At 41.4% G+C, this 27921-nt stretch overlaps 1 protein-coding gene across 1 annotated transcript in view; it reads right to left on the reverse strand.

Annotated features, from left to right (window-relative positions):
* Positions 1-709: 709 nt before the first annotated feature.
* Positions 710-27921, reverse strand: part of GSR (glutathione-disulfide reductase) — a 35944-nt gene continuing 8732 nt past the window's right edge. The window contains exons 3-13 of the mRNA XM_084877047.1: positions 23404-23492; positions 20708-20777; positions 17179-17326; positions 16500-16554; positions 14379-14478; positions 10271-10357; positions 9641-9799; positions 7450-7561; positions 5190-5321; positions 4197-4330; positions 710-2571 (exon numbers count right to left, since the gene is read on the reverse strand). Of these exons, the coding sequence (XP_084733173.1) occupies positions 2422-2571; positions 4197-4330; positions 5190-5321; positions 7450-7561; positions 9641-9799; positions 10271-10357; positions 14379-14478; positions 16500-16554; positions 17179-17326; positions 20708-20777; positions 23404-23492 (1236 nt within the window). The 3' untranslated portion in view covers positions 710-2421. The remainder of the gene's footprint in view (positions 2572-4196; positions 4331-5189; positions 5322-7449; positions 7562-9640; positions 9800-10270; positions 10358-14378; positions 14479-16499; positions 16555-17178; positions 17327-20707; positions 20778-23403; positions 23493-27921) is intronic.

The raw sequence follows: 27921 nt of genomic DNA on the forward strand, positions 1-27921 counted from the left end.
AGGGCAATTATTCCTTTATTTCAATGTCTTGTCTCATCTCAGCTAGTTGAAACAGATTTTGGACAGTTAAGCCTTCTAATGGCAATATTAGAGTGTTATTTATAATGCAAACTCCCAAATCTCAGTTGCCCATCATTTACCCAAATATTAGCTATTATTTTCATTGCCCAACTTGAAACCCTCCCTTAATCAGCCCTAATTAGCTTGATTTCAGAAAATTCAAGATTTGGGGTTAAATTCATATTTTCATTCTGCCTTCACATCCTTGTTACACAATAGAGACACCATCTGAGGCAACCTCTAACCAGAGATTAGGGAAGTGATAGGGAAATATCCCACTCTAAGTGTGGGACATAACTATTTATAAATTTTATAGGGACATGGCTATTTGTGTAATATCCACAAAGTCTCAACCACTGATGCTTTAATAAACCTTTATTATAATTAAAACCACCTACATGTTGGCATCCTCGGTATTTCAGAGCAGAAGGTGTGGCTAGTGTCAATTTATGAGAAGAATGATTCAAGCTACTAATGCAATGCAATTATGTCTTATCTCATGAATGCTTATAACATCCGCATACTTTTTGGTAGGAAGTGTGGTGGCTTCTTTAGGGAAATACAATTTGTGTATTTTATAAAACATTCTTCTGTCCTGATCCATCCAAAACACCCAACCCAAAGAACACAACTCAATATAACCATCGGATTAATTCTAATATAGTGGCTTTTTTTACTATTTTATTTTATTGTGATAAAATATATGTAACAAAAAAATCTAAAACTTACCAGTTTAAAGTGTACAACTTGATGGCATTAATTACATTCACATTATGCAACCATCACTACTTCCAAGATTTTTCATCACCCCAAATAGAATTCTGTACCCATTAAGCAATAAATCTTCATTCCCTCCTCCCCAGGTAACTTTTAAAAAATATATATTTTATTGATTTTTTACAGAGAGGAAGAGAGAGGGATAGAGAGCTAGAAACATCGATGAGAGAGAATCATTGACCAGCTGCCTCCTGCACACCCCCTACTGAGGATGTGCCTGCAACCAAGGTACATGCCCTTGACTGGAATCGAGCCTTGGACCTTTCAGTCCGCAGGCCAACGCTCTATCCACTGAGCCAAACCGGTTTTGGCCCCAGGTAACTTTTAATCTATTTTCTAGCTCTATGAATTTGTCCTTGTTCTAGATATTTTATATAAGTGGAATAAACATTTTTAAATTTGTCTTTTGTATCTGACTTATTTCGCTTAATGTAATGTTTTCTAGATTCATCCATGTTGTAGCATGTATCAAAACTTCATTTTTTATGTGGTGGCTTAATTTTGTGTTTTAATTTCTTACATTATATAATTGTTTGGAAGAGGAAAACTGAAGTAAATAAATTTACTCATTCTGCCATCAAATAACTACTGCCTTTCAACTCCCCTCGCCTGGCAATCTATCTCAACTAACTAGACACTTAAATTCTCAAAATAGCCAACGAAGCAAGTTAACCCACATCTACAATCAAGAGCTAAAGGATGTACTTTGCTCATCATGTCCTGGATTTCTCTAGCATTAAAGATCTCTCCTCCCTTGAGGCTTTTCCTTCCTCCAGCAGCTTTTCATCCACATTCAAGTCAGATTCGTGGAAAGGGAAGTTTGAAGACCCGAAAATCATGCCTACTCATTTTCCAAACACGTAAAGGATTAAAATGTTGGCTCTTTTGAATTATAGATATTGGTGTGAAAAACCATTCACACACCTGTGCTCTCTTGCAGACAAGAAAACATTCTGTGCACTTGCATTATTTAAACGTGAGCAGCTGTTATCGTCCTCTATAAAAAGTGGCAAACCAGCCCTGGCCAGTGTGGCTCAGTTGGTTGGGCACCGTCCTGTGCACCAAAAGGTTGCCGATTTGATTCCTGGTCAGGGCACAGGTTGGGTCCCAATTGGGGGGCCCATGAAAGGCGATCAATCAATGTTTATCTCTCACACTGATGTTTCTCCTCTCTCTTTCCCTTCCTCCCTGCCTGCCTTATTCCCTCTAAAATCAATAAAAACATATTTTTAAAAAAGTGGTAAGGTGTATGCATTCAAGTACATTTTTAATTGTGGTTCATATAGATTTACACTTGGGAAGAGGCTGAAACAAAAACAAAACCAGCTAACAGAGCCGTTAATTAAAAAACGTATTAATTGTTGTGAGAAGCAATCAAATGAAAATCAATCTTAGATAACAAAACAAATTTATAATCACGTAAATACATTTTTTTTTTTTTACTGACATTTTCCACTATCGGGAGATCCTGGATATAATATAGAAATAGTACATAAAATAGAAACAGTTTAGGTAAATGGGATTATTTGGTTCATTTCAGAAGGCCTACTGGTCCGACTGCCAGCCACACAAGTTTCTGGGTCCTCAGCGAAGCGTGACCAGTTCTTCCGAGGAGGTAGGGTGAATGGCGACCGTGTTGTCAAAGTCGGCCTTTGTGGCTCCCATTTTGACTGCAACCGCAAACCCCTGCAGCATTTCATCACACCCGATTCCTTGCATGTGGATCCCAACCACCTGGGACACAAAAGAGAAAGATGCCTACTATTTAAAAACCTCTAAAAAATGTACATCTCTAATGACCCAGCCTCAACATCCCTCCACAGCCCGCCCCACACAGCCCTCCCTCGGGCTCTCGGCCTCCCTCTCTCCAAGGCACTCACACGTGCTCTCGCCTTTGCACAAACTGTTCACTACCGGGACAATCTTCCCTCTCCTATTTTTAAGGGTTAAAGCCCATTTATTCTTTTTTAAAAAAATATATATATATATTTTATTGATTTTTAACAGAGAGGAAGAGAGAGAAACATTGATGAGAGAGAAACATCGATCAGCCGCCTCCTGCACACCTCCCATTGGGGATGTGCCCATAACCAAGGTACATGCCCCGGACAGGAATCGAACCTGGGACCTCCCAGTCCGCAGGCCGACGCTCTATCCACTGAGCCAAACCGGTTTCGGCCATTTATTCTTTAAAAAGCTATATTTCTTTCCATACCAAGTTAAACTATCACATGACCTCTCACGACCAATAAGTTTCCACCATAGTTCTATCACAACTTCAATGTTCTATTTTGTTTGGGGACCAGATGTTGCAGTCCATCTTATCCAGGTGAAGGGGCTCCTATCTGCTCTCGCTCCCCACTCTATCCCTATGGCCAAGCACAAGCATGGCCCTTAGGAGGCACTCAGTCCATAATGTTGGATGACTGAACAAAGGAGTATATTAGATGTACCAGTTAATAATGTGGATTTTTTAATATAATTAAATATATATTATATATATATATATATATATATAAAAAATTTAATTTGTAGAAAAGTCCAATAGGCTGACCTAATACCAAAACAAAACCTACTTCAAATATTCTGTTTTAAAAAAACCTGTTCAGCCCGGCCAGCATGGCTCAATGGTTGAATGTTGACTATGAACTAGAACGTCACGGTCAAATTCCTGGTCAAGGCACATGCCCAGGTGCAGGCTTGATTCCCAGTAGGGAGTGTGCAGGAGCCACCTGATCAATAATGTTTCTTTCTCTTTCTCTCTCTCTCTCTCTCTCTCCCCTTCTTTCAACTCTCAAATCAATAAAAATATATTTTAAAAAACCCAACCTGTTCGAATTCAAACCCAAACCACAATAAGATACCACGTCATGTCCACTAGGATGGCTATAATAAAAATGATAATAACCAGTGTTGTGCAGGGTGTGGAGGAATTGGAACCCTCATATATGGCTGAGGGGAATGTAAAATGGCAGCCACTTTGGAAAATAGTTCAGTAGTTCCTCAAAAAGTTAAACCAAAAACAGACAATTTTACTGACTAAACTTCCTCTTCTTCACTGATTGGTTATATTAAGTTTATTTTGCGTTAAATTCTTACACTTAACAATATATCTGAGTTTCCTATCTATTCTGGCTTACCGGCCCATGACAGCAAGCCTTTTGTGGTTTTCAACCTTTCCCCTAATGGTGGTGGTAGAACCTTCTTTCTAAATAAAACATTATGAAGAACCTCAGTATACGGACAGATAGTTAAAGTGGGTCCACACCAGTTGAATCAAAATGCCCCCATCCCACCAAAATGCCCCCGTCCTTGCCAAACTTAAAGTCACTCATTAGCTTACGGGGTGTTTCCCATACCTTCTCCTCTTTGTTAGCACAAACCATTTTCATCACACATTTTGTTTTCCTTTTGGTAACCGCATGATACATTGGGGTAAAGGTGGTTGAATAGGTCTTCACATTTTCTTTTCCATATTTAGAAACGGCCTCATCTATAATGTACAGAAAAAAAACATTATCAAAAACTAAACAATTCCACTGACCTATCAAAGAGAGCAAGAAATACATAACCTCCCTCCAATCATAAAGAAATGCCAAACAAAACCACAATGAGTGATAGTCTACAAAACAAATCTTGATGTCGTGAAAGATAAAGAGGGGAATTTTGTCTCTCGATTAAAGGAGACCAAAGAGGTTATAAGAACTAAATGCAGAGCGTTATCCTCGACTGAATGCTGGACTTGAGAGAGAAAAATGTTAAAAATGACATTATTTGAGATAACTGGCTAAATCAGAATAAGGTTTAAAATTGAGATAATATTATATCAATTTAAATGTTCTTGTTGAAAATTGCACTGTACTTCTGTAAGGAACAACCTGGTCTTGAAAGATACTAAAGTGTGTGTGTGTGTGTGTGTGTGTGTGTGTAAAGAAATTGTTAAAGTGTGTGTGTGTGTGTGTGTAAAGAAATTGTTGAAGTGTGTGTGTGTGTGTGTGTGTGTGTGTAAAGAAATTGTTAAAGTGTGTGTGTGTGTGTGTGTGTGTGTGTGTGCATGTGTGTAAAGAAATTGTTAAAGTAAAAATGTTAAGGGTATTAAAGAATCCTCTATATTATTTTATCATTTTTCTTTATATTTGTAAGTAGTTCAAAAAAAAAATCAAAGAGGTAGACAGGGTGGTGTGGGGAAAAGGAATTATACTCTCAAAGTGGCAGGAGTCAGGGAGGAAACTGGAACTGTGACAAGAGGCTAACTAAAAGGACTGTAAGTTGGGGGCTGAGAGAGACTTAGTCAGCTGACAGACACCCTTTTTAAAGTTGAGGGCGGAAGGAAGAAAACGGTAAATATCTACCTTCCGTGAGTCCCACCGTGCCAATAGGGGGGTGGCTGAAGACCACCGTGGGGATGTTGTCATAGTCTAATTTGGAATCTGCTTTGCATTCAAACAGTCTGTGGGCAAGTTTTCGGCCAGCAGCGATGGCAACTGCAAAGATATTTTAAAATCGGTGGTTAGTTTATTGCTCATTTTAACACAGCTATTTGCTTACCTGGCTTGACATGCTAGTTCTGAAAACGCTTTATGCCAATGTTCATTATACTACCCAGTTCTATATAATGGACACATATCAATGCTTTAGTTAACAATTCCAAACGAGCCGTTTATTATGACAAGAAAGAAAAGAACACATGTACAGGTTCTCAGTCACTTGGTAGCCACCTACTTAACGAGGCTATTAGTTTTGTGATGTAATACTTATGGAGCAATCTTTATTTGTCTTGAGCATCTTCAGTTCTACTTTATAACCATATTCAGTTCACACAAATATTTTAACATCTACTTTTAAAATTATTTATCTATTTACCAATCTATCTATTTTTTTTCATTGATCTTTAGAGAGAGCGGAAGGGAGAGGAATAGAGAGTGGAACATCAATCAACTGCCTCCTACATGTGCTCTACTGGGGATCGAGCCGGCAACCTGGGCATGGAACCGACAACCTTTCAGTGCACAGGGCAATGTCCAACCAACCCACTGAGCAACACTGGCCAAGATATTATTTATTTATTTATTCGGTCATTTATTCATTTATTTATTTATGTAAAAGTTTATTCTCCTTAGCCTGTTTTTATTCATAATAGTCTTTTAGAACAAATGCCTGAGTTCAGTAAAAGCATCAGTTATTAATTTTATTGATTTCAAATTGACAAGTGTCCTCCCTCCCCCAAAATAAGGTATCAGTAGGATAGATGAGAAATTTCTTCACTTTGACATAATTTTCAACCGTTAGATTATGTTTTAAAGTTTTGAAGCTCAGCCTGTTATTTTGCTTTTGAGAGAACTTCTAAAAGACGTCAAGCCGAAGCCGGTTTGGCTCAGTGGTAGAGCGTCGGTCTGTGCACTGAAAGGTCCCAGGTTCAATTCCGGTCAAGGGCATGTACCTTGGTTGCGGGCACATCCCCGGTGGGGGGTGTGCAGGAGGCAGTTGGTCGATGTTCTCTCTCATCGACGTTTCTAGCTCTCTATCTCTCTCCCTTTCTTTCTGTTAAAAATCAATAAAATATATTAAAAGTAAATAAATAAATAAATACGCCAAAAGTTTTGGGTGTGTACCTGGGGCCATTTCCGTTCTGAGGTAAGACCCAGGGCCATTTTGGAATAGCTGGTGAGGTCCCAGAGGGGGATGGAGTGAAAGCGGATGGAGTGGTGCTAATACCCTGAAGTGGGACAGAGAGCTTGAAAAGGTGCCAGTTAGCTCAGGAAGTAGGTTGCAGTACAGATTCTGAGGATGGGATCAGTCTTGGTTGTATCAAGACTAAATAGTCATATAAGAATGCCACCCTAAATTACTTCTTCCCACATCCACTTCTTTCCACTGTCAACCACACACAACCCAGATTCTAACTTTCAGCATTTTTCAGGGGATGACTGTTATCATCAATATAAAAATGTCAGTCTTCACCAAGCATTTTTGTTTATTTAAAATATATTTTTATTGATTTTAGAGAGGAAGGGAGAAGAAGAGAGAAATAGAAACATCAATGATGACATTTGATCGGCTGCCTCCAGCACACCTCACACTGGGGATCAAGCCCGCAACCCAGGCATGTGCTCTGACCGGGAATCGAACCGTGACTTCCTGGTTCATAGGTCGATGCTCAACCACTGAACCATGCTGGCTGGGCTTCACTAAGCATTTTTATTTTTTTTTATTTATTTATTTAATTGATTTTTTACAGAGAGGAAGGGAGAGGGATAGAAAGCCAGAAACATGGATGAGAGAGAAACATCCATCAGCTGCCTCCTGCACAACCCCTACTGGGGATGTGCCCGCACCCAAGGTACATGCTCTTGACCGGAATCAAACCTGGGACCCTTCAGTCCACAGGCTGACGCTCTATCCACTGAGCCAAACCAGTTAGGGCTCACTAAGCATTTTTAAACCAAAAATGAGTATCATTCATAAAATGTCAGGGATCCAACCAACATCTATTCCAATACATTTTTTTAAAAATCATTTTGATGATATAACATGTCATCCTTTTGGCTTTGCTTAAGCTGATTTTATACAAGACACAGAGCCTCCCTTCCCCAAGAAAAGAAGACACGTTACCTGGAGTAAGAAGAGCCTTTCCACACACATCCCCAACTGCGTAGATGCCTTTGACACTAGTGTTCTGGAATTCATCCACGATGATGTGACCTTTGTCGTCAGTCTGAATCCCCTACAATTGTGAACGCACATCATGTAAATATTTGGTCTATTTACAAAAAGAAAAAAAAAAAAATGGCAGATCAAATCTCGGATCCACCTCATTTTAGGCACCTCTTCAGCCTGAATCTCAGAACCACAAGGCTCAACCACAAGATGGAAAACATCTTTGCAAACTAGAGTGCTTTGTATCTTTTGCTTAATTTAAAAAGGAAATATTTTATCCAATTTTGAGGTAGTTTAACAGGATTTGACTTTGCAATGAACAACTCAACTGGCTAGGTAAAATGAAAAGGAATCATTCAATCAGCAGACTTGCTTCTCGCTATCCCCATGAAGTCCCCTTAGGACAGTGCTTTCCAACTTTCCCCACGGCAGCACTCCTCCTGGAGGGTACCAGCTCGCACCTCAGAGGGGCTCAGCCCAAAGCCATCATCAAAAGCAGATGTTTGAAGCTTACCATTTTATCTTTAAAAATCCAAGCAAATTTTGTGTTCTGCTCTTCCTTTTAACCAATCTCCTACCCCATATATTGAGTTACATTTTTGCTCCAAGATGTGTCATGGTTGTCTTGTGGCTTTCTAGACCCCAGGTGTACATACTCCCATGTGAAAAATAGAACAGAAGTAGGAGTAGGTAGCTCAGTGTTTAAGAGTGTATTGCCTCTGAAGCCACATAGAGCTGAGTTCAAATCTAGATATGAGACCTTGTATAACCATCTTATGAACACATATTTGAACTTCTAGTACAAATGATGCATTAACCCAGACACTGTGAAAACAGTGGTAACACAGACATTCTCCTGGCTCCACGGAGTTACAGCCACGAATTATTTTATTAACTCTGTGCTCCTGGTTTCCCCATCCTTACACCTCAAAGAGCTGGCGCCAATATTAAAGTAGGTTAGTAACATGTGGACAAGACCTACACATAGGAATCATTCCATCTGCGTTACAAATATAGATCGTAACACTGACTGTGATTAAAGACTTAGCCTTTTTTTTTTTTTTCTTAACTAAGCAAATATAGTTGAAAACTGGACCTGCCAATGCCTATAGCTGTACAAAGGCAAACATGCCTAGAAGGGTAAAAGGCTGAGTGACCAGTCTTGTTATATGAAAATAGTTTTACTAAATTTCACTGAACGATAAGATTAAAAATAAGTAAAACATCTTATTTTTAACCTTATTGTTATTTTGTATACCTTTTATAGAAATGAAAAAGGAATCTATATTATAACAGATATTAATATTAGAAGATAAAATATAAGTATTATTTAGTTCTCCAGAGGCTCCATCAAATGTATAAACTTCAAACACATAAAATATATATTATTACTAGAAGAGTAGTAGAGCATCTCAAAAAAAAATCATCACCACCAGCAACAGCAGCTGATTAACATTTATCGAGTTGATACTATAAGCCGGAATCTCAGCTAATTACTTGGCAGGTACTTTCTCATTTATTCTTCTCTTCAACTCAATGAGGCAAAGCACTATTATTATTCCCATATTTACATGAAGCAATTCAAACTTAAGAGTGATTATGCTGTTTGTTTGTTTAATAAGGCCATGCAACTGGCAAGTAACAGAACTAAGGTTCAAAACTGGGTCAAACTCTGGGACCCATGCCCCACGTGACTCCACCAGACTTTCCTTCAAAATTTAAAAGAGCAAACAAGAATGCCAATTATAACGCCAGTAGATCAGCTTCACATCTGTTTCATCCCCAAGTGCCACATCGTCCGGACGATTTATACACCCAGCCATCAGGATGAGCGCTGCAGACCAGAAGGAATAATTGCAGGACTTTAAAGGGACAAGTATCACAGTGAAAAGGAAATCTGTAAGAAAGAGGCTGGGCAGAAAGCTGCTCGACAATCCACATGAGAGGTGGCAGGGACCTGATCTAAGGTGATGATAAACCAAAAAGGATAATCTTTAAAGAAGCAACAATGGGGTTTGGGGAAAAACTGAATGCAAGGAATAAAGAGGGAAAAATCCAGTAGAACCCACCAAAATTTGGGGGGTCTGGGAGAACACAGGGCTCCTTAGAGATCCAAGCATGTTTTGGGCAGATTAAATGGGCTTACCACTTTGTTTAGATTCAGGCCCCTGGAGTTCGGGGCCCGCCCAATGGCCCAGAGGAGGCAGTCAACATCTGGAATCGTGGTCAGGGCGGGTTTCCTACCCGGAACTGAAGTAACCAGGGAGACTTCCAAGCCCGAGGAAGTCTTTTTAACTTCCTTGACCTGTTGGCAAATAAATGTGTTACTTGTAGGGGAGGGAGGAAGGAAAGCAACGAGGAAATAAAAATTCTTCAGTTGCCCCAAATCATCCAGCCAACAGCCAAAAATGTCAGCTCATGGCACCCTCCTAATGCTTCTGCTTAAAAACAAAGTAAACATTCCACAATAAAATTTCCTGAAAAATAAGGATGTTCAGTAAGGCATCTAAGCATAAAGAAGTTGTTTTAGTTCTAACTGAACTAAATTCAACAACCAGATTTCTGATATTTTATACCTTGGCTTCATTAATACATGAATGAAAAATACAGCATCTTAGGATCAAGAAAAGAATTGGTAGGACTCTAGAAACTGACTAAAAGGAATCAACTGACTGGGGGGCACACAGGAGTTCCTATTTATAAAACGAATGGGGTGAAGCCAAAAGCACAGAGTGTGATTCATGACGGCTGTCAGCGTGCCCTGGCGGGGTCATACCTGCGAGTACTTCAGGACCTCTATGCCAGCATTCTCCAGCTCCTCCGTGCAGTTGGAACTGATTATTGAATCAAAACTCCTAAGTACCTGTATACAAATAGAGGCAGCAAAAGGTTGGTGGTAGGAAAGGGGAAGAAAAAAAAAAAAACTTGGTTAAAGTTTATGCTATAAATTTGGGAGGGAAATTTCAATATCATCCCCCTCTTAGCTCCTTCTTTGTTTGTTTTGTCTTGTTGATATTCACCCAAGGATATATATTGATATATATATTGATTTTATTCCATTGATTTAAAAAATATATATATATTTTATTGATTTTTTTACAGAGAGGAAAGGAGAGAGATAGAGAGCTAGAAATGTCGATAAGAGAGAAACATCGACCAGCTGCCTCCTGCACACCCCCTACCAGGGATGTGCCCGCAACCAATGTACATGCCCTTGACTGGAATCGAACCTGGGACCTTTCAGTCTGCAGACCGACACTCTACCACTGAGCCAAACCAGCTTCGGCTCCATTAATTTTTAGAGAGTGGAAAGGAAGGAGGGAGGGTAGGGAGAGAAAAACATCGATGTGAGAGAGACACATCGATTACTTGCCTCTTCATTTCTCAGAGCCAAAGCTCATTAATCCCCTTCCCATATCTATGGAAGCACTTTGTTTTTTCTTAATTGCGTTCAGAATATCAAGTAGAGGTGAGAAGACCAGGGCAACTGGTAAGTTATATATTTGGAGGCATTTACATATGCTTTAACGTTGCTGTTATAACAATATTCTCACAGCAATCATTCACTTAGTCTTTGTCAAATGCCATCATTCGTTTAAATTAGTAGACATGCAGTGAGTGTCTATTTTTGGGATTTACTCTAAAAGGTGCTAGGAGGATATGAATATGGCTATGGACACCCTCTTCCCTTTCCAGTGGAGGAAAAGACATGCAACTCTTGCAAGCTAACCTGAGGTCAACCCTGTAGATCACTCATTCTATCAACACATGCTTATCAAGCTCTACTACGTGGGAAACATAAAATACCAGAATAAAGGACAGAGTAAGAAGTAACGTAAAGGATGTACAGATACGGTGGTTTATAAAAGATAGAAATTATACAAAGAAAACAGGGAAGGTTTCATAGAGAACATAGCATTTGCATCAGATCTCAATGACGTGGGTAGGGAAAGACCTTTAAGGAGAAGAGTCCATCCTATATAATAAAAGGCCAATATGCAAATTGACCAGACAGCAGAACAACTGGTTGCTATGACCCACACTGACCACCAGGGAGCAGATGCTCAAAGCAGGACCTGTCCCCTGGTGGTCAGTGCACTCCCACAAGGGGAGCGCCCCTCAGCCAGAAGCCGTGCTCAAAGCTGGTGAGCGCTAAGGACCCCTAAGTGCTAAGCCGGGCTCTCTGCCTAGGGGTCCCAGACTGGGAGAGGGTGCAGGGACCGACCCCTCAGTGCACGAATGTCATGCACCGGGCCTTTCATATAAAGATAAGGAGATGGGACTAGGTTACAGCTGGAGAATAGCACACAGGCAGGTTTGAACAAAAGAAATCTGAAGAAACAAAGTGGAGAATAGACTAGAGAGGGTTCAACTCCTTCTGGAAAACAGGGGGAATGTCCAATGAGACTGCTTTTATGAGGACTCAGTCTATACTGAGAGATACTCAAATCTGACAAATCACAACAGCAGGTCAATATGCCAGGAAATATATTTATGGAGGATTTGGTGGTGATGGTGATAATGACAGAGAATGATGACCTTGGTGACAGGATGATAGGAGTGATGAAGAGGAAAAGGATACTCAGTGGGAGAGACGGATCTTTTTTGGGGGAAATGGAAAACGTACATTGTTGGTGAAAGTATTAATATATCCTAATTCTTCTTCTCCTTTTTTTTTTTTTTTAAATATATTTTATTGATTTTTCACAGAGAGGAAGAGAGAGGGATAGAGAGTTAGAAACATCGATGAGAGAGAATCATCGATCAGCTGCCTCTTGCACACCCCCCACTGGGGATGTGCCCGCAACCAAGGTACATGCCCTTGCCCGGAATCGAACCTGGGACCTTTCAGTCCGCAGGCCGACGCTCTATCCACTGAGCCAAACCGGTCCCGGCTATCCTAATTCTTCTTAAGGTATGCAGCCTCAAAGATGGTATTCGTCACAGGGGAGATCATGGAATTGATAATGCAGTAGATTTAATAGTGAGCTAAGCTAATTAAAGGAGGCAATGAATCTAATGAGATGTGACCCAGCCTCTTTCAAACAAAAGAAGACACAATGAAAGACAAGTAAGACTGGTAGCAAGGAAACAACCTAAGGAATGTAGTTAACCTGTAGAACCCAGGGACACTGGATAAATTAACGGATAGTATTAATTGAAGCAGAACTGTTAGATTTTAAAAGCATTTATTATTTACACCTAATAAGCTTTAGTATCTAATGTCCCCAAAATTAAGCATTATTGTTACTTTTCACTTAAGATGCTGAAATAGCTGTTCTTTGCATGCCCTTATGAAGTTCCGTGATTATGAGAATCACACAGCCTTGAGCTAATTAGGAGCCACGTGAATTCTCCAGTATAACACCACTGAAGCAAGGAATAGAATTGACATCATAGTTAATCTACATTTTTGCTAACAGGATTTTTGCTCTTTTTTCAGAATTCTCAGTATTATTTCCAGTTGCATTTCAATGTTCTTATGAGGGCTTCCATCACTGCCCTAGGGAGGCTGTTCTTTTAAATAACAGTTGTTACTGTCTAGCAACTTTCTTTTCTCATAGGGTCCTCTTTCTTTCTCTAGACACGTTTTTTGTGATAATACATACTATGCAACATACCCTAGGCAGGGTAAAGGTGGGGGGTCGTGAGCTATTAGAGGCTACTTCTAGCATAGAGTTACGCTGGGACAGGGAGGAAAGGGAGAAAGGGCCTGAGGCACTAGAGACAGGAGAGGGCAGGAAGCCCGAGTAGAAGTGGCTCTCGGCAAACAAGCCACTTTTCCAAATGCAGGAAATGAACCACCCTTCGGATAGACTGCTGCAGTTCATTTGCTTATTTACATATTAAATTCAGGCTAGCCATCCCTCTGCCTTCCTCCTTCCTTCCAATTTGCTGGCTGTATTCCAGCAATGCAAAATATAACATGACCTAAGAAAAACATTCAGGACATAAATTAAAAACTGGTTTGCCCTGAAGGGTGTTCCAGATCAGGGTGGGGGTTCCCTTGGGGCATGGGGCAGCCTGGGTGAGGGCTGTGGTGGTTTGCAGGCCGGCCACACACCCCCAGCAACCCAGTGGAGGCCATGGAATCTGGGATTTATTTATCTTCTCTAATTGAAACTTTGTAGCCTGGAGCGGAGCCAAGCCTCCTGCTCACTCCATGGCCGCAGCCATTTTTTGTTGGGATTTATTTATCTTCTATAATTGAAACTTTGTAGCCTTCAGTGAAGGCCTGGGCCCTCCAGAGTGTGTGGGAAGCTTGGCTTCCTCCATTGCCTGGGAAACCCAAGCCTCCTGCTTGCTGTATGGCCACTGTCATCTTGGTTGGGATTAATTTGTATACTCGCTCCTGACTGGCTGGTGGGTGTGGCTTGCTGGTGAGGCGGAGTGATGGCTAATTTGCATATTACTTTTTTATTAGCTAGGATACCACTTTGTCATCCACCAATGGACACTTGGGTTGCTTCCACCTCATGGCTATTGCAAATAATGCTTCCATGAATATCTGCATGTAAATATTTTTGACATTTTTTCTTTTAATGCAAAGAACTTAGTTGACTGTTAAAAATCCAATAGTACCTGATTGAATAAAATTGGTTTCCAGAATAAAAAATTAAACTGATCTTGTGTCCTAGTACACATAATAAAAAGACCAGCCAGTTTGGTAAAAATCGAAATCATTATTATCAATCAGCAGCTGGTAGCTGGGAAGGACATAAGGCCTAATTCAAACGGCTTCTATGAGCATCACATGGGACAAAGCAGCCAACCTCCACAGGCTTTGCACCCTAGTGTTTAATGACGACATAAGAGAAAATTCTCATGGCGGGTTTTTGAAAAGACGAACATCAGAAAGGAGAAGGTAAAGGGGTGGAATTTACCTTATCGTGCCGTATCATGAGGGATGTCTTGGAACCCAGGGCAGACAGGATCCCCGCTATCTCCACGGCGATGTACCCTGCACCCACAATGACGCTGCGGCTGAAGTGAAAGCACAGGGTCGAGATTTTAAAATAAACTTATTTTTGAGTAATTTTAGATTTCCAGAAAAGTTGAAAAGCTGGCACAGAGATTGCCTGTACACTTCTGCCCAGTTTTTCTCAAAATTGACATCTTATGTAACCATGGTACAGTTGTCAAAACTAAGAAACTGACATTGGTACAATTTGAACGAATTCATTTAAATTCATGTATTGCTAGCTAGCAATGCAAGTTTAAGAAATGATTTTAAAATGTTTAATGCAAAACAAAACAAAAAAATAAAGTAAAATGTTTAATGCACATTTATATAATAAAATGTCTCTGAGAGCGAGTCTAGGTTGAATTATATAATCCAATAAACAAGACGAGTCATGACCATACGTGTCACATCATTCAGCCCTCAAAGCAAACAGTACAGGGTGGATCACGAGGGAAATAAAAGGCTGTTTTGTAACATGTTTCCATGCTCCACAGACTAAAAAGGCCGTTTGCGCTGGAACCGGTTTGGCTCAGTGGATAGAGCGTCGGCCTGCGGACTAAAGGGTCCCAGGTTCGATTCTGGTCAAGGGCATGTACCTTGGTTGAGGTCACATCCCCAGTTGGGGGAGTGCAGGAGGCAGCTGATCAATGTTTCTAACTCTCTATCCCTCTCCCTTCCTCTCTATAAAACATCAATAAAATATATATTTAAAAAAATAAAAAATAAAAGACGTTTACAAACTTAAAAAAAAAAAAAAAAAAAAAAAAGGCTGTTGGCTCATCTCAAAGTCAAAAGATGGCCCGGTCTGCATATCTCAAGGGGACAATTTCGCTGCAGCCTGGAACTGCAAGGAAACCCTCTTGTCCCCCATTAACTGTGGCTCTCAGTGAAGCTTCTGTGCTCAGTTTGGTGGGGCGGGGTCTCAGGGCAGAGCTTCTGTGCTCAGTTTGGTGGGGCGGGGTCTCAGGGCGGAGCTTCTGTGCTCAGTTTGGTGGGGCGGGGTCTCAGGGCAGAGTTTCTGTGCTCAGTTTGGTGGGGCGGGGTCTCAGGGCAGAGCTTCTGTGCTGGGTTTGGGTGGAAAGGTGTGGGCATGACTTGCTGGCCGCCCTCCTGCGAAGGCCTTTATGAAAACACAGGGTGAAGACCTCAGACTGCGCTCTGGGCGCAGCTTAGTTGGGCTGCTGACTCCGGAGTGAGTGTTACCGGGAAGGAGATCCAGTCCCTGCGCTAAGGGTCCCTGCTCCGGTGCCTGAGAGTCGCCTCTTCCCATGAGTGCAGGGGCGACCCCTGTGACTTAGGAAGTCTGCCACTGGGGGCTTCCGCGAATCAGAGAAAACTTCTTCCTCGTTGTATTTCTCCTCTCTGGGTGTCTAAACCCATGGCAGACACTCTCTAAGGTTAGCTGAACAAACACACAGAGGGCACGGTTTCGGAAAATCTATTTTCGTGAGCCTGACAGAGCCTTCCTCTGTGCACTAGCTGCTCTGAACACCAAAAGCAAGTATTGGAGACACCTCATTGGTTGATGCTGCATCAAGCTGAAGAGAGAAGATCCTGTTAGGGCTTTACCGTTCTTAAGAGCCATCCTGTGTTTGACTCTGGTTCTAAAAATTCTGCAATAAACTCTGCCCAAAGGCACGAAAGACCCGAGTTACTTCACGAGGGGTACGAGTGAATGAGAGACCCAATGTCATAAAAAGAGACGATAGGGCCAAAACCGGTTTGGCTCAGTGGATAGAGCGTCAGCCTGTGGACTGAAGGGTCCCGGGTTCAATTCCAGACAAGGGCATGTACCTTGGTTGCGGGCACATCCCCAGCAGGGGGCGTGCAAGAGGCAGCTGATCAATGACTCTCATTGATGTTTCTAACTATCTCTCTCCCTTCCTCTCTGTAAAAAATCAATAAAATATATTTTTTTAAAAAAGAGAGAGAGAGACGATAGGAGAACAGAACCAGGAAAGCCTGTGTCTCAGGCTGAGGGTGGAGGGTGAGAATGGCAGAGGAGACATGAACACCGAGGTCAGGAAGAACACCAGCTTACCCAGGCAATTCCTCCAGCTGAAAAAACCCGTCACTGGTTATCCCCAGGCTGGCACCTAGGAAAAGTGCAATACGGATCACACAGACTGAGCTTCCTCTGGGAAAATAATCACAACATCTTACACAAGAACCCATACTTTCTTAGCCACCATGCTTTCTGTTTTGACAAGTTTGTAAAAGTCCTCACTTGGGAAGCTGCCAACCAAGCCTTTTCCTGGTAGACATTTATTTCCCTCTGGAAATAAGAGCAGTGATGACCAAATAATTATCAAATTCCTCTGTGAAACGAACATTTGCTCAGCTCTTAAGAGTAGACGCTGCTGCCGAATCCGGTTTGGCTCAGTGGATAGAGCGTCGGCTTGGGGACTGAAGGGTCCCGGGTTCGATTCCGGTCAAGGGCATGTACCTTGGTTTCGGGCATATCCCCAGTAGGGGGTGTGCAAGAGGCAGCTGATCGATGACTCTCTCTCATCAATGTTTCTAACTCTCTATCTTTCTCCCTTCCTCTCTGTACAAAATCAATAAAATATATATATTAAAAAAAAAAAAAAAAAAAAAGCTAAAAAAAAAGAATAGACGCTGCTGGCTCCGCTTCACTCCCCGCCCTCCAATCACCCCCCCCATTCCCCCCTCTGCCCCCCCGGCTGTGACTCACAAGCCTTGGGCTCCCGGAGACTCACCCGGGATCTGGCTGTCCTGGGGATGCGAGGGCACGCCGCCTGTTGCAATCAGGATGTGAGGAGCGGTGTACTTCTCCCCGTTGACCTCCACGGTGGGCCTGGGGTCCCCTGTGAATGCGGCATAGCCGGTGATGACCTCTATATTGGCCTGGAGAAGGAGCCGTGGCGTGAGAATGTTGGGAAGCTAAAACAAAGCACCCGCTGCACTTATCCGACCGAGCTTTCCCTCTCTCCACTGAGGATTCTGAATTTGGGTTTGCTGAGGCCAAGACAACTCCCAATGTCCAAGTTTCCTCAGAACTTCTGATTCTTCTTTTTTTTTTTTTTAAATATATATTTTATTGATTTTTTTTACAGAGAGGAAGGGAGAGGGATAGAGCTCTAGAAACATCGATCAGCTGCTTCCTGCACACCCCCCACTGGGGATGTGCCCGCAACCAAGGTACATGCCCTTGACCGGAATCGAACCAGGGACCTTTCAGTCCGCAGGCCGACGCTCTATCCACTGAGCCAAACCGGTTTCTGCTGTTAACTGATTCTTAGGGAAGGGGGTTGCCATTCGATGCCGGAAATGTACGAGTAAGAAGAAATAAAGGTGCTATTTTGGGCCAAAACCCAGAGACCAAAAAGAACAGGCAAGTCACCCCTACAAGGAAAAAGATATGTTTGTCCCCAGGACTTGAGGGGGAAAGTCTCACTTGCAATGGGAACACCATGAAGAATGGTGTTGTCTGGAGGAGGAACAGAGGGCTGAGGAAGAAAGAAAGATAAAGGCAAAGGGAGCAGAGAGAAAAGAGAAATGCTCAGGCACGGCAGGAAAAGGCGATGCTTCGGGGTTTCTTAAACCAAATGGGAAGAATACCTCCAACAGGCATGACAACGAAGGTCCAGGCTAGAGATGCTGAGAACTCAAACGCCCACTTGCTCTTGCTGTGCCTGGGGCCTCCGTTCAGGGAGCCTCCATTGAGGACTGGAGATTGCCAGCAAGCTCCTGCCAGCTATGATGCGTGTATTGGCATGCAAATGTGGGCAGCTTACACGGATAATGGCATCATGCAAACAGGATTACAGAACAGAATGTTGAACACTTTAGAACATGCTTGGTTCTGAATCAAGCTGTTGCCTCTTTTGCAATCACCCCTCCAGGCCTGCTCTGCGCGTGCCCTGCTTAATCAGGATGAATCAAGATCAGTGCCCAAAGCCACAAGCCTCCACAACATCCTTCCTACGGGGGGGTACTAGCCAAAAAGGGGTACGCATCAAGTGGCACTAATATAGACAATGGTTTGGAGGAAGAACTGATGAAATTTCTATTTTCATTTTCCTAGGATATTTGACAGAAAGTTTCCTCTCCCATTCACAATTCCTTCCCCATAACATCAAGGTAAGTTATAGGGCACACCAAGATTTGTGAGTGTTAAAAAATGCTGTTTCTTGCTGATACCGGTTTGGCTAAGTGGATAGAGCATCGGCCTGAGGACTGAAAGGTCCCGGTTCAATTCCGGTCAAGGGCATGTACCTTAGTTGCTGGCACATGCCCAGTAGGGGGTGTGCAGGAGGCAGCTGATAGATGATTCTCTCTCATCGATGCTTCATACTCTCTATCCCTCTCTTCCTCTCTGTAAAAAATCAATAAAATAATATATATACATATTTTTTAAAAAATGCTATTTCTTGAGTGGCTTTCCTATCATTTTTGCACGTTAGCTAGCTCCACTTTTTTAATAAAATCTGATGTGGGTGTTTTAGTAGAGCAACTGTTATCTCTATACTCATGTCTGATAGACTTCAAATGTCTTGTCATCAGTGCCTAGGGGACCAACGGCCCCAAGTATTTCCCCCTTGAATTTCGGATTAAGGTCAGAAAACATCAACATCCAAAAAGAAACCCAGAGAATGATAAGACTCAATATAAAAATGTCTGAGGTTAGCCATCTGTAGAAGTAACTCAAACTAAAAACTGGCTTATCAACAATCTGCTAAGGAGATTACAGTGGCCCGAATATCATCATGAATCTTCCGATCTAGCCTGGCCCGTGTGGCTCAGCAGTTGAGCGCTGACCCAAGAACCAAGAGGTTGCTGGTCAGGGCACAAGCCCTTGTTGTGGACTCGATCCATCAACAGGGGGCATGCAGGAGGCAGCCGATCGATGATGTTCCTCTCTCACTGATGTTCCTATCTCTCTATCCTTCTCCCTTCCTCTCCCTCTAAAAACCAATAAAAAATATTAAAAAAAAAAAAAAGAAGAATCTTCTGATCTAAATATAACCTCAGTTACATTCAAATCTTAGAAATTGCAAAGTGAGAGCAAAAAGGCAAATGAAGGGTGATGAGATAAATGCTGTCAAGAAAGAGTCGATGGCCGAAACTGGTTTGGCTCAGTGGATAGAGCATCGGCCTGCGAACTGAAGGGTCCCAGGTTTGATTCCGGTCGAGGGCATGTACCTTGGTTGCAGGCACATCCCCAGTGGGGGGGAGAGGGGGGTGCAGGAGGCAGCTGATCGATGTTTCTCTCTCATCAATGTTTCTGGCTTTCTATCCCTCTCCCTTCCTCTCTGTAAAAAATCAATAAAATATATTTTTTTTTAAAAAGGGAAAAAAAAGAAAGAGTTGATGATGCAAAATGTGTCAATGCCCCTGGCATAGTCCCAGTGGGAGAGGTATGATATCTGAGCACTAAGACAGAAAAAGCCTCAGGATAGCCAAGAACAACAGGTATTTGCTAAAGGCAAACCCATCTTTGCCCAATTTTCTTGATGAGATTTCATTCACAGAAAAACAACCTTCTTAACCATAACTTGGATTACTGAGTAGATTTAGCCACCAAGAATGAGGGTGCTCTGAGCAAATAACAATGGCAGGTTCCATCCAGATAATGCTCCTGATTTTTTAAAACTTTTTTTAAAAACATATTTTATTGCCGAAACTGGTTTGGCTCAGTGGATAGAGCATCAGCCCTGTTTAAAAAAAAAAAAAAATCAATAAAATATATTTAAAAAAAACAACAAATATATTTTATTGATTTTTTAGAGAGGAAGGGAGAGGGAGAGAGAGTTAGAAACATTGATCAACTGCTTCCTGCACACTTCCTACCAGGGATGTGCCCTCAACCAGGGTATATGCCCTTGACCGGAATCGAACCTGGAACCTTTCAGTCCGCAGGCTGACGCTCTATCCACTGAGCCAAACCGGTTAGGGCAATGCTCCTGATTTAATTAATAAACTGGCACATTCAGTCTCTTATGGGCTTGGCTTCTGGAACAAACAGGAAAGCCAGGTCTACTCAAGATACAGCCATCACGTGAGACCTGGTCTCCCAACTTTGATGCACCTCTCTGTGGAAAAGAGACTGGCCCGCCAAGTGAGAGGCGTTCTCTGACAGGTCAACCTCAGACTCATCAATCACAAAAGAAGTAACAGACACAAGGAGAGAGACGGGCAATGGCTATGCTTTAGTCTGGCCAGACTTGTTAGCATACGCAAGCAACAAACAGCAACTTCTCAAAGCTCAAAGCCCAGCATACTCACCTTGGTCAGATTATTCTGATAGAGTGTGTTCAGGCGGCTCACATAGGCATCCCGTTTCTCCTTTATAACCCTGCAGGGAAACCCGAGTCAGTGCTGAGAAAGAGGATTCTCCTCCTCCAGTTAGTAACTAGGGCATCTGTCCCCGAACGGAGAATCACAGACCGTCAGCACGAACCCCAGGAGTCAATCAATGTCTCTAAAGACAGCCGCCCCTCCCTGTGTCCATCTGCTCTCCCCTATGTGGAGAACCCCTTATTCTGCTCCTTATTCTGGAGAATGTTCACTCGGCATCCATGGTATGTAGATAACTGCCAGAAGCCAACTCCAGCATGTCAGCAGGGCTGAATCATCCGGAATGGCTGAGGGCATTTCCCCAAAACTGAAAAGGATGCACAAATGATTGCATCCTGCCTAACAGATAAGGTGGTTTCAATCTACATGTTATTGCCTCCTACTGGCCAAACACCTGAACAGCCAGAGTTAATTCTTCCAATCTGGACAATGGATTCTGTAGACCAAACCCTGGCCTTTGATATGTATATCTACCTTGCTTTAGGACAATTTGTGTTAATAAAAAGCAAAGGGTCCAGAGAGACTGAGAACTTAGTTCCTTTAGCTAAGTCTTCTCTGGCTCCCCAATATGCCTTCCAAAATTATGTTTTGTCTCTGGACTCTTGATTAATTTACACCTTAGCACTTCTCCAGATCCCTGAACCCTTCTAGATGCTGGATAAAGACCTCCAGCAGGTAACATTTTTCTTTGTACAGAAGACCAAGCTACTTTGCCACAGTACCTAGCATGGTGGTAATAAGAGCTTATTGGAACTAAATGGTTGACTGCATCTAAGGGAATAAATAATATTCAAATCACACTTGACACTCAATATCTGTTAAATGAATGAATTTGCTAAAATTAAAAAAAAAATTTGATGGCTTCAAAAAGTTTATGGCAGCTCCTTAGAAAAATCTAAACACAAAACTGCCACATGACCCAGCAATTCCACTACTAGGCATCGACCCAAAATAACTGAAGGCACGAACTTATAGACCAATGTTCGTAGCATAATTATTCACAATAAACCAAAAGTGGAAAACCCAAAAGCCCATTGAAAAACGAATGGAGAAACAAAATACGGTACATAAATATAAAATAATATCATCCAGCCTTTAAAAGGATTGAAATTCTGCCACAGGCACAAGGATGAACTTTGAAGACATGCTAAATAAAATAAGCCAGGTATAAAAGGGCAAATATTGTACAAAGTACATAGAATATGCAAATAAGAAAGTAGAATAGAGATACCAGGGACTGGAGAAGGGGAGAAGAGGTGTTGTTTAATGGGTCCACTGAGCAACACTGTGTCTGTTTGGGACTGTGGAGAAGTTCTGGGAGCGGATAATGATAATGGCTGCACAAGACTATGAATATGCTTAACGCTACTGAATTGACCACTTAACCCATCGTATGCCATAAGCATCTGTAGACACAAGCAGCAGATCTCCCCCACATGCCACCCTCATCTATAAAAAAAAAAAAAAAAAGTTTTCCCTAAGTGGCAGCCCTGACCAACTTTAAAATCGTTTTTGGTGAGAATTTCCAGCCGAAAATATTCAAGAACACTTGAATTGTGAGTAATATGTTTATTTTTATAACATTCATTGCAAACTGATTATTTACATTAAATTCAAACTGTCATGGCATGTGGGGACGGTTTCCGTTTTGGACATGTAGCAATTAATTGGTTAAAAATGGTCAAAACTGCTGAAACCGGTTTGGCTCAGCGGTAGAGCGTCGGTGTGCGGACTGAAAGGTCCCGGGTTCGATTCCGGTCAAGGGCATGTACCTTGGTTGCGGGCATATCCCCAGTAGGGGGCGTGCAAGAGGCAGCTGATCGATGACGCTCTCTCATCGATGTTTCTAACTATCTCTCTCCCTTCCTCTCTGTAAAAAAATCAATAAAATATATTTTTTTTAAAATGGCCAAAACTGCCGAAACCGGTTTGGCTCAATGGATAGAGCCTCGGCTTGAGGACTGAAGGGTCCCGGGTTTGATTCCGGTCAAGGGCATGAACCTTGGTTGCGGGCATATCCCCAGTAGGGGGTGTGCAAGAGGCAACTGACCGATGACACTCTCTCATCGATGTTTCTAACTATCTCTCTCCCTTCCTCTCTGTACAAAGTCAATAAAATATATTTAAAAAAAAAAAATGGCCAAAACTGACATTTGACGTTGTGTGTCTGTAGATGCACATATTTATTTATTTATTTATTTATTATTTATTTATTTTTAAATTAAATTATTATCTGTGTACATATTTTAACATTGCCCCCCCCCCGCCCTTCCCCAGAGTTTTGTGACCATTGGTTGTACTTATATGCATGTATACAAGTCCTTCGGTTGATCTCTTATCTCCCCCAGATCTCCCTACTCTCCCCGCTGTAATTTTACAGTCTGCTTGTTGCTTTACTGTCTTTATATGTAGATGCACATATTTAATGTGTACAGCTTGATGAGTTTAGAGATAAGTACACACCCGTCAAACCCTCGCCACAATTAAATATCTCCATTACCTCCAAAAGCTAGTAATATACATTTTACCACAATACAAGCCCCCGAAAAGGTTTGTGGAGCATTTAATTCTGAAAGGAAAATATTTATATTTGTAAAAAGAACCCTCTGAGAATGAACACTTACCGCCAATTGAATTTGCCATCACAGCTCTGAAATCCGTAATCGACATGATCATGCATGAATTCAGAGTGCACAGCCGTGTTCCACATTACCTGCAAAAAAAGTACCCAAAACAGTAGTACGTGAGTCCTGAGGGAAGACAGAAATCAGGAATGAAAAGTAACTTTGTAACAGCCGATGATAATAATACTGGCCTTTAACTTAAAAATGAAACTACGTATTTTAAAGGAGAAAGTTCAGGAATATGACCAGATAGATTTTATAGGGTGGCTTCTGAAATATCGGGGGAAATGACCTCTAGAGTTAAATACCCTAGTTTATAAACTCTGAGAAGCAGGATATTATAAGGCTCAGGGTGCTTCCAGTAACATTTATTATTGCTTACCTTCTCTTTTGTATATATACATTTTTTGTATATATACTTTTTTCTTTTGTATATATGCTTTTTTGTATATATCACTTTTTTTTTTTTTTTCCCTTAACTGATTTCAGAGAGGAAGGGAGAGGGAGAGATAGAAACATCAATGGTAACAGAGAACCACTGCTTGGCTGCCTCCTGCACATCCCACACTGGGTATCAAGCCCACACCCCAGGCATGTGCCCTGACTGGGAATTGAACTGTGACCTCCTGGTTCATACGTTGCCACTCAATCATTGAGTCACGCCGGCAGGGCTTACCATCTCTTTTGAAGCTTCAGATTTCGTTAAGCCCTGCCTTTTGTGATTAAGTCCAGGAAATGGAATTGCATCTGTAACTTTACAGCACAGTGATTTGGAAGGAAACTATGAGGTAAAGATGAGGACTGAAAACTTTAAGAGAATGAATGCCTGTTATGTATTCAGTAACTATAAACATGCCCTTGTAAGAGCGTATGCGATCAGACACCAGGAACGCAAAGGTTCAATGCATCTCTTGCAGAATGTAGCCTCCAAACTGTAAAAGCCTTTTAAATGCCAACCGATCCTCGTGATAACTGAATTCAAAGTGGCATCCGGCCGCTACCATTTTTCTGGGCCAGACAAGTCTTAATTCCACCTCTGACAAAACTTAAGATTCCCTGTCTGCACCTTTTCCCCTTTATGCCTAATGATGAATGAATTGATGATTACTGGATTCTGTTTCCTTTACTGAGGTGAAATTCATGTAATATAGAATGAACCATTTTATCTGCTAGCTTCTTTTTTTAATGTTTGTATTGTTTTGTTTTGAGAGAGAGAAGAAAGAGGGGGAGGGAGGTGAGAAAGAAACATCAATTAGTTACCTACTATATGCAACCCAATATGGAATCAAATCCATAACCTAGGTACCCTGTTTCCCCGAAAATAAGACAGTGTCTTATATTAATTTTTGCTCCCAAAGATGCGCTAGGTCTTATTTTCAGGGGATGTCTTATTTTTCCATGAAGAAGAATACGGTACACATTTATTGTTAAATGAAAATAAAGGAAATTTATTACCTGTCTACGGTACGGTAATACGGTAGTTGTCAACACAAAGCAGACAAACTGTGAATCCTACAGTATCAAGAATTTACTCATTTATTCAATGACAATCATGTTATCATCTTCTGGAACATCATCATAACAATCCAATTCCTAAATTTCCTGGTGAATTTCTTGTGACTCCATTTCTTTCAGAATCAGTGGACCAAATCTCTCATGTTTAGCCTAGTGGGGGGCCTTATTTTCGGGGAGATGCCTTATATTTCACTCAGAAGGAAACCTGTAAGTAGGTCTTACTTTCAGAGGATGTCTCATTTTCGGGGAAACACGGTATGTGCCCTGACCAGGAATTGAACCAGAGACCTTTCGGTGATGTTCAACCAACTGAGCCACACTGGCGAGGGCTATCTGCTAGAGTCTTTATCTTAAACAATGCATATGAAAAATGTATCAATACCACAAATAAATAAATGTTATTTTAAGAAACATCACTAAACCTCATATTATCCTGAGGCACCATATTTATTTACTTCCAGTTCATAGTTTGTACGGTGTTATAGCATCTAACCCTCTGGAGAGGGTGCCTCTGTCTGAACTGCATTTGCTTTTAGACTAAGACCTGATTGGGCAGCAGCAGGCCCGTCCATCCAGTTCCTTCTACTGAAAACCCTTCTGGAATTAAACTCAGGCTTGTGTCACTGATTAGATTAGGGTATTTGCTTGTATACCGAAAAGCTGCCAATTTAACATGTCATCTCAGCCTTGGTCGATATGGCTCAATTGGTTGGACATCATCCCATGCACCAAGAGGTCGAAGGTTGGATTCCTGGTCAAGGCTCATGCCTGGGTTGTGGGCTGGATCCCCAGTAGGGGGTGTGCAGAAGGCAGCTGATCCATCGATGTATGTTTCTCTTTCTCCTTCTCCCTTCCTCTCTCTCTAAAAATCAACAACAAAATTTTTTTTTAAATAATAATAATAAATAAAATGTAATCTCAGTTACAAAATGTTGTAAGTTAGGATTATAACATGTTTTAAAATTGCATTCAAATGTGGAATAAAATAATAAGCAAGAGTCAGCTTTGGAAATCAGAGCTGTCATTTTTTCCTTTGTCAAAGCTAAGGATGAGTTCATTCAGGATAACCTGCACCACAGCTACTAGCACCAACAATCACTACAGTGGTAAAGAGAATCCATGAGGTTACAGAATGGAAAACTTAAGAAATTTTCACTCAAGAATTTGGTTTGCCAGCTTGGGTCTCCATATTGAGAAAAAGCTAACCTGTCCTAATTAACAAAACCCAGATATAATCTCACTCACACTAAACTGATAAATCAATATTGTCATTTTATAAAAACAATTTCTTGTGATGTCAGATAACCAATTCACTCCTGAGTAAATGAATATACTTAAATTTCTGGAATAGCAAAGACGGGGCTAGTACCCAAGTACACAGTAACTCCGACAACAGACTACCTACCATAAAGGTATCCAAATACTATACTCAGAAATGCCACTGCCCTGGCCGGTGTGCTCAGTGGTTAGAGCTTTGGCCCAGATTCCAGAAGGGTTTCGGGTCTGATCACCGGCCCTGGTTGGGGCATATGTGGGAGGCAACCAATTGATGTGTCTCTCTCACATTGATGTTTGTCTCTCACTCTTTCTCTCCCGCTCCCTCCCTCCTTTCCACTCTCTTTCAGAAAAGCAACAGGAAAAATATCCTCAGGAGAGGATTAACAACAAATAAAAAGAAAAAGAAATGCCATTCAAGTAACTTGAGAAATCAATCTTAGCATTGACATAAGATACCCAAAGTCACGTGATTCATGATTTTAATATGAGCAATGTATAGAGATATCGATTTCTGTGCTTAAAAACAAAACTCCCACCAACAAAATGAAACAAAAATACCTATGACAATCTTGATTTGTCTTTTCAGGAGAAAAACTTCTATCCTCCCTGGGATAAAATTACTTCAGAGATGCACAGATGGCTTGAGGCAAACACCCCACCTCGACACCGTCACCCCATGATTCCGGGTAGTTAACTAGAGCCATGTGTGGGAGGAGCACCCACCCACCACCATCAGCCCTTTGGTCTTGGTCAGGTCAGCACGTGGGCTGAGAGTTGGGCATAAACTTTTTATTTCCTGGCTGGATCTCCCTAAGAAAAAGTTACCTTGTGCAGATGAATACTGCTTTTCTCTTACGCCGTGATTATGGATGTTTTGTTGGTCACTGCTCCTTATAAAGTTTTATATTGGACACCGTGGTCACTCTCCTTATAAAGTTTTTTTTAAATTTATTTTTATTTTTATTTTTTTATATAAAGTTTTATATTGGACACCGTGGTCACTGCTTCTTATAAAGTTTTATATTGGAAACCGTGGTCACTGCTCCTTATAAATTTTTATATTGGACACTGTGGTCACTGCTCCTTATAAAGTTTTTTTTAAATTTATTTTTATTTTTATTTTTTTATATAAAGTTTTATATTGGACACCGTGGTCACTGCTCCTTATAAAGTTTTATATTGGACACCCTGGTCACTGCTCCTCATAAAGTTTTATATTGGACACCGTGGTCACTGATCCTTATAAAGTTTTTTTAAATTTAATTTTATTTATTTATTTTTTATATAAAGTTTTATATTGGACACCGTGGTCACTGCTCCTCATAAAGTTTTTTTTTAATTTATTTTTATTTTTATATAAAGTTTTATATTGGACACCGTGTTCCATTCCTGGTCACCTCCCCACTGTGCGCCCACAGGGATTTTTTTTTTTTTTTTTTTTACTTTGTCACCCTGTGGTGAAAACTCACCACATGGCAAGGCCCAGGATGAATTTCTTTTGCATGCAAGATGCAATTAGTGTCCAGGAGCTCATTAGTTCTGGGGTTATCGGCCTAGGAGCATCTCCCTCCCCCAGGATCTCCTCAACCCTTGTCCAGACAACCCAAAGCAATGTGCAGAGACAGAGCGGGGTGGGGACCTTCTCGGAGAGCCATCCTGTGGCCATGAGGCGGGGGTACTGTTGGTTGTACAGCCAGGATATCCGAATGGAAAGAGGGAAAGAAG

The sequence above is a fragment of the Pipistrellus hanaki genome (genome assembly GCF_964339955.1).
Source record: "Pipistrellus hanaki genome assembly, chromosome: 3".
In the NCBI taxonomy this organism is placed as follows: Eukaryota; Metazoa; Chordata; class Mammalia; order Chiroptera; family Vespertilionidae; genus Pipistrellus; species Pipistrellus hanaki.